The following is a 6,971-nucleotide window of genomic DNA, read 5'->3' as shown; positions in this document are numbered from 1 at the left end:
CTGCTGAACAGAGGGCATGTGTGCTTTGACCCTTCCTGGGCCGGTAATTACTCTGTAGATGGCACGGATAGGTTTTTGTCTGTGATACAAGAAGATTTTAGACCACTTGAAATGTCAGGCCCTGGGGACTCTGTAGAGAAAGACATGGGAGATTCCCACTGCTGAGTTGGCATGACCACAGCAGCAGAGGTGTTTGTCACCTCTCTGAATGTGCTACTCTAGTGGTATGAAAGAGGAAGAGCACACCAAACCACCTCATCCTGATTCAGTAATTCACATGCATTCATTGCCTGGGAACAGCTAGTTAGACATGACAGTATCACACCACCCTTCTCTTTCCTGATCATCTGTACTGATTCTGGTCAGTGATACAATTGATGAGATTACCATGAAGCAGGGAGAAATGAGTTCATACATGTGGTCATTTAGAAGCTGTTGAATCCATGCTTACTGCACTAGAGTAACAGGTACTTCAGTGATTTTAGGAGCAACATTGAAAGAGGCAGCACTGACAACACAAATGGTGGTGTAAGGTGATCCCATGGGGATATTAGCCCTGAACCTGGTAATTTCATAATAAGGGACAATCAAAAAGGTTATTGTAGTAGTGGTGAAATTACTGGAGGAATCTGGACTTGGAGTTGGCTTCCAGGTATCCATGGTCATTATGTTAATCTGCAGTGGAACCGCAGTACCACCCATGTTGGTAAAGACACTTGCCTTCTGTCCTAACATTGCATTGCTAAACCAGAAGGGACTTGTATATTGAACCCAAAAATATAAAAAAAGTCCCAGTTCACACCCTGTGTTCTCGTTCTCCCATCCAGTGCATGCTTTTATTTTATGCAATTAGTCTTGCCACTTGGATACCTTTTTCCTCATTGATAAGATAGGACTGCCCTCTCCAGTTTAAAATTGCTGCTGCATTTGATATAACCTTAGTCACCCTTCCATTAGTCTTCAGTCTGATCTCCATCACATGCCATTGCCTTTCATTAATCTCTTATGCAGGGCTGTCATATCTTCCCTTTTCCATATATTTTTTTACTCCGCACTGGTTTTTGTATCCTGCTTTGTCAATTAGACTTTTCCTTGCTCAGAGAGTAGAAGTGGTGAGATGCTGTGCCAGGAAAAGTGCACACTGACGCTGAGCTAGGAGCCACAGCAAAGTAGCTGCTCGTTTTTGTGCCCTGATGTCCTCTGCTACCTCCTCTGGTGACTGCTAATTCAACACCTGAGATGATGTTGCATAAGGCACTTGGTTCTCTAGAGCTGGGGTACCTGAGGGCATGAGAGGCAAATGGCTCTGCCTGCAGGAGCACCAGATAAGCAGCTTTCAAAGGTTGGTCTTCCTGGCTGAATGAGCAGGGCCTGACTTGCCTGTAAGAGCACACCTGTTCAATGTATCTCCACGTGTCCCTGGGAGCACACCAATGTTTGTACCACAGTCCCAGCATGCTTCCACTCTACCTGAAATATCACTTCTGCACAGATAACAGTTCCTCTGCCATCACAGTGTATGGCCCTTCGTGCTGGCACATTCATAATGTATTTCAGCTCTGATGGCAGCCGCTTTCTCTTTTCTTGTTCTCCTGCCTTTCTCTGCTATGATTTTTGCAGATGGATGGATTTAGCCTGAAATAATGAGTCTGATTTCCCCTTCCTCTCATATTTTCTGCCATAAAAAGTGACAGTTATTGCTGCTCAAATCAGAATTGCAGTGTTTATGGTCAGTCTATAGTCATTTTGCATGAACAAATGCGACTGTGCAAGACGTGAGGCAGCAGGGAATCGCACTCTTCCTCCACAGCCCTGATTTTCTCCTTATTATTTTATTCCATAAAGCCTCCTGTGTCCACATGTGCTAGGAAGGGCTATATAAATGAAAGAAAATTACAGGCAGCATACAAACTGTCCTTATTTAAGCAGAGCTCTTTCTGAGCACAGTGTGAGATTTGCAAGAGGAAGTCAGGATTTGGCCCTTCATCAATAAACACGCTACGCTTATACAGAAACAGCCTGTGCTAACTAATGCTTTTCCTCTCTGTTTGTAGTTCAGAGAAGCTGGTCAAGGAGGCTTGTGTAACCAAGCTATCATGCTGATCACAGACGGAGCACTGGAGGATTATGAATCTGTGTTTGAAAAATACAACTGGCCAGATCGGAAGGTTTGTCTGAGAGGTGATAAGTAGAAAGGGCACGGCAAGGTGCTCTCCTGCTATGGTGGGAATAGAACAGCATGAGCCAGAATGATGGGCAGAGTGGAGCATTCACATCCTCCAATACCCATGTGCATCCAGCTGTAAACATAAACCAACGCAGGCAGGCAGGAGCCTGCTGCTGTGATTTTAGAGGTGGTAGGATCACAGATGGATATCTCTAGGTCAGTGAAGATTCCTTTTTTTTCCATATACTTAGTTTTCCAAAGATGCGGTCAATCAAAATGGTCTCCTGATAAGATGATAAAGACAGAGCTGAATATTTTAAAAATGTTTAAAACCCACTTTTGTAAAGAATTTTAGTCCCTGTCCAGGACTATTTAGAAGTTGTCCTGTTTGGGAAAATATTTGGCTATTACCAATTATTACAGTAGACAGGGGAATGGCTGAAACAACCTCTCAAGGTGCCTTCCAGCCCTGTTTACTTTGAGGTCTATGATTACAGGCTTGTACTAGCAAGAGCAGATTGTGAAAGTGGAATAGATCAGGCTCACCCTAAACGCTCCTGATTTATTTGTTTACTTCATCCCAACTAGTGCACAAAGGGAGAGAAGCAGCCTACTGAGAGGCCAGAGCATGGGGGCTCTTAAAGCAGTTTATTTCAGGACTGGCTCTTTTGTTGTTGGTCAAACACAAGAGAAATGGTGAAGCTTTCCCTAAATGATTCATGCAGCCAGCTGTTCCCCAGCGTGAAGGATTCCTGTGAGCTATAAACCTCTCTGCATGTGGTTGCTGAGTGCCTGGCAGAGATGCTATCATAAAATCAAACAGAATTTGCACTTCTGCCTTGTTATTCAGATGATCCCAGGTGCTACTTGGCTTTCTGAGATTACTGTAATTGGAGATGGACTTCCGGCCCACAAAATGCAAAACAAGTGGCCCAAGGGGTTTCTGCCTGCGTGTGAAAGCAGAACTACTGCACTGCACCACAAACGGGCATTCACACCACTCTGGAGCAGGATGCCAGACCTCAGCCATTTGGATTTGGTAGCACATTACAGCCTAATTCTTCTGTCTTTGTCTTTGTGTTCCCAGGTCCGGGTTTTCACTTACCTCATTGGACGGGAGGTCACTTTTGCCCCCAATGTGAAATGGATTGCCTGCAACAACAAAGGTGCTGTATGGCAATGGTTCCCCAATCCCCATCATGCAGGTCAGATGTGGACTGCAGCCAAAGGGCCCAGGACCCCTCAAAGGCTTCCCCACACTACAGCTGGGGCCCGTGAGCCCTTGCCTGGAAGACAACCTAAGGAAAAAGTCCACATGAAGTGTGACTGTCCAACGAACACAAGTCCTCTGTGCTGAGCCACCACATTTTCCTGTCATGGTGCCAAGGGACACTATGACCGAGATTCATGCTGGCTGCAGTCCACCTAAGTCCCTGTGCTTATTGTGTCCCAGTTGTTTGGTTTGACAATCTGTCTAAAACTGTCAGAAAGCCTGACATCTTTTGGCTGGGAGGTAAAGCAAACATCTCTTCTTTGAAGCTTTTACAGCATTTTTCACAAGGTCTGCAGGTTAACCCCTCTATCCTGGCCAAATTCTTCATCTGCAAGTGGTTTCACTCAGGTACCAGAATAGCTTGTTAATCCCACCCCAAACCCAATATTCTCCCTAGCTGGCATGAGATGGTATGAATGGAAAAATCAATTCAGAGTAGGTGAGTCACCTCAGTGCATTTGAGGCCTGTTAAAAACTCCAGTTAGCCCTATCAGGATCTGTAAGGGTGAAGAAAGAGAGGGGGAAAAAAAATTCTTCCCTGTTCGGGCATGACTTGGCTTCAGTGAGCCTGGAGACAGTCAGCAATGCCTGCTACAGCAGTATCCTGCTTAAACAGGGAAAGGAAGGGAAGGGTGAAGCTGGGGGCTGACTAGCTAGGAATATCAACTCTCCCTGTCTGAGCAGTGGCTCCAGCAAACGATAAAATACATTTGCTACTGAAAATAATTGACAGACAAGAGTTGCTGGCTTGCAGAATGTCTGTGAGCTGGGGATGTCCAAGGATCAAAATGTTCATCTACTAGCACTGTGAATCACACACATTTTTAGCTTTTTGTTAGATGAAACAAAAACCTGGATTTCAGATTGCATATTCAGCCATAAGATTAGTGTCAGGGAATTCACCGTGTTGCTGGTTAACCATAAAATGTGAGAATAGATTCTCCTGAACAACAAAACAGCAAAAATTTGCTCTTTGCACTTAAGTTCTCACTTACCAGACTTGAGCTCTGCAGAAGGCTCACTGATTGTGTTCTTCTGTTTCAGCACATTGTCTAGCTCTTTTAGCCCTTGTTTTCAAGCACACTAAATCTGTCTCCACACCACAGCTTATTAGATCAAAAGCCCTTTCACATGGCAGCGTTTTCCTAGTGATAAAAAGAATTTCCCATTTATCTGACAAACTCTGTCCTATACCAAGTACAACCAATCAGTTCCATGTAGTGAGAAGCAGGACAAGACTCCTCATAACATTACACTGTGTAAGCATTCATAACCACTTAAGCAGCTAGTTTTGAGAACCTTTTGATAACTTGAAAACATTCTTCCCCTGTACTCCTTGTAGTAATGTTAAAGTGTTATGGGTCCATCTGCAGGGATAAAGTTTTAGAAACAGGTAACTTGCACTTTCATGTTCTGCTTCCAATGGACAGATGGAAGTAGTTGCCATCCTTAGATGTAAAGCTAGGCAAACTGAAGAGTAGAGTGCTGGAAAAAATCTGGAAGAGAAGTTGGGAGTTTGGGATTAATATAACATTGGGCAGAGTACATGGGTAGCCTGGTGGAATACTTTGTTTGCATGTGTTTGGCCTTCAGAAAAAAGGGCAGCCTGATTAGTGGACTGTTTTGCCTAGGACCCAAAGCAACATTTTACATCTGTTTGGCATGATTCTGGTTATATTAAGACTCTCGTCTTAAGCATAGGTCCCGTGTTTTGAAAAGAACAGTGCTTTGAAACTCTAGATTTCCACAGCAACGGGTGTCCACGGGAATTTGTGGATACAGGGCACGCAAAGGTATTTTGTAAAGAGCAGGTAAACCATCTGGGTAGATACAGTCCTCGACATCTAGTTTCCTAGCTTTGCACAGCCGCTCCTTCAGAAAGACAGAAGATGCATTAGGCAGAGTGACTGACACCTCTGTTTCCCCGTGAAGGCTACTACACTCAGATCTCCACGCTGGCGGACGTTCAGGAGAACGTGATGGAGTACCTGCACGTGCTCAGCCGCCCCATGGTCATCAACCACGACCACGACATCATCTGGACTGAAGCCTACATGGACAGCGCGGTAAGGACCTACCACCACAAGCCTCTAGTCAGCAAACAGAAGGGCCGATAGGCCAAAGTGGCCAAGGTGTTAGACACCCAGCTAGTATGTTAGGCATATATATAACTTGTCTGAATATCTCATGTGTATCAGAATTCAAGTAAAGTCCTGAAATTTATGTAAAACCAGGAGATGGTTGAGGGATAGAAACTACTGGTCTCTGGCTCTGCTGAGACAGACAATATTTATTTTCTGCCAACTCCTGGGGTTGTGATATGTATGCAGACTCAGGTCTGAATCTGCAGAGACCAGGAGCCCAGGACTAATCACACAGGCAGAGATGACTTAAGGAGTTCTCCTGTAAAAGCAGGTTACCTTCTAAAGGATTATACGTAGAAAAGATTATTTACAGCTCAGGTTACAGGTCACAGAGATTTACTTCCTCCAGCCCAGTAGCCAACTGCATACTGCTCTCCACTCAAAGATTCAGATCTCAGTTTGAAAAGCAGGTCCACTCCTTCGTACCTTGAGCTAGCAGGACCTAACATCACCATAGCAGCCATGTGCTCAGCCTCTGGCCTGCCCTACAGGAAGCCTTGAGACATTTGGACAACAAGCAGGTGCTATTACAGTGTTGTGTTGCCAAGGCAGCTTGGAATCTGAAGGACTGAAGGCAAGGACAAAAAAGTAGAGCACCACTGAAGGAACCTTCTCCTGCACTTCACCAAATAGAAGACATTCCTCAATCTCTGCCTCCATCCCTTTTTATACTGCAGAAAAAGAAAGTTACAGTTCTTCTTTTGGGGCTCTCTGTACATTCAGGGAGACAAGGTTGGTTTTTTTCTTACACAGGACTCTTCACTCCAGAGAAGTATCTGCATAAATGTGACAGCTAGAGCTGACAAAAAGTGAGATTTCCCTCTCCCAGAAAAAATAACCTGAGGCCTCAAGACTGTTTATACTATCTGAGGGGAAAAAAATCTAGAACCTGCACAGAGTCCCACTGTGAGACTGAAGTTATGGGCTCTTGTCTGGCTAGCTACAGTTTTAGTGTCTGCCACAGCCCTGGAGAGAACCCATGGGTTTTGGGTTTAAGGTTCACAGTGAGAAACCTGAACTCTGAGCTGCAGTAAAACTGGGGGTACTAAGCTTAGCTTTGTAGCAGGAAATGTGGAAGGCCAAGTCACACGTGGTCGTTGTTGATGCTATGCTGAGTCAAACCACACAAACCCCACAAAAGCAATACTTGCACCATCATGGTGCATAGCCATCATACTTGGAAGACTCCTGTGGGAAGGGACCATCCCCACATCTGTGCTGTGGCTGACCACTGAGGCTGCAGTCATGGCACACTAGCTCTGTAGTGTCATGGGGAGGTCTTCTGCTGCAGGAGCTGTGCCAAGTGAGAGCTGGGATATCGTACTTGAGTATGCTAAGCAAAACCTTCCTAAATGCTACTAACTACCCAGCATGTTTATTCTATTAG

General features: G+C 44.9%; 1 protein-coding gene across 1 annotated transcript in view; it reads left to right on the top strand.

Moving 5' to 3' along the window:
• CACNA2D4 (calcium channel, voltage-dependent, alpha 2/delta subunit 4) overlaps positions 1 to 6,971 on the top strand; it is a 136,117-nt gene that overhangs the window by 29,912 nt on the left and 99,234 nt on the right. The window contains exons 11-13 of the mRNA XM_009995223.1: positions 2,055 to 2,168; positions 3,255 to 3,333; positions 5,373 to 5,506. Of these exons, the coding sequence (XP_009993525.1) occupies positions 2,055 to 2,168; positions 3,255 to 3,333; positions 5,373 to 5,506 (327 nt within the window). The remainder of the gene's footprint in view (positions 1 to 2,054; positions 2,169 to 3,254; positions 3,334 to 5,372; positions 5,507 to 6,971) is intronic.

This window comes from Chaetura pelagica, unplaced genomic scaffold (genome assembly GCF_000747805.2).
Source record: "Chaetura pelagica isolate M959 unplaced genomic scaffold, ChaPel_1.0 scaffold343, whole genome shotgun sequence".
NCBI lineage: Eukaryota > Metazoa > Chordata > Aves > Apodiformes > Apodidae > Chaetura > Chaetura pelagica.
The sequence above is the reverse complement of the archived record's forward strand: the minus strand, read 5'-3'. Positions and strand labels throughout refer to the sequence as shown.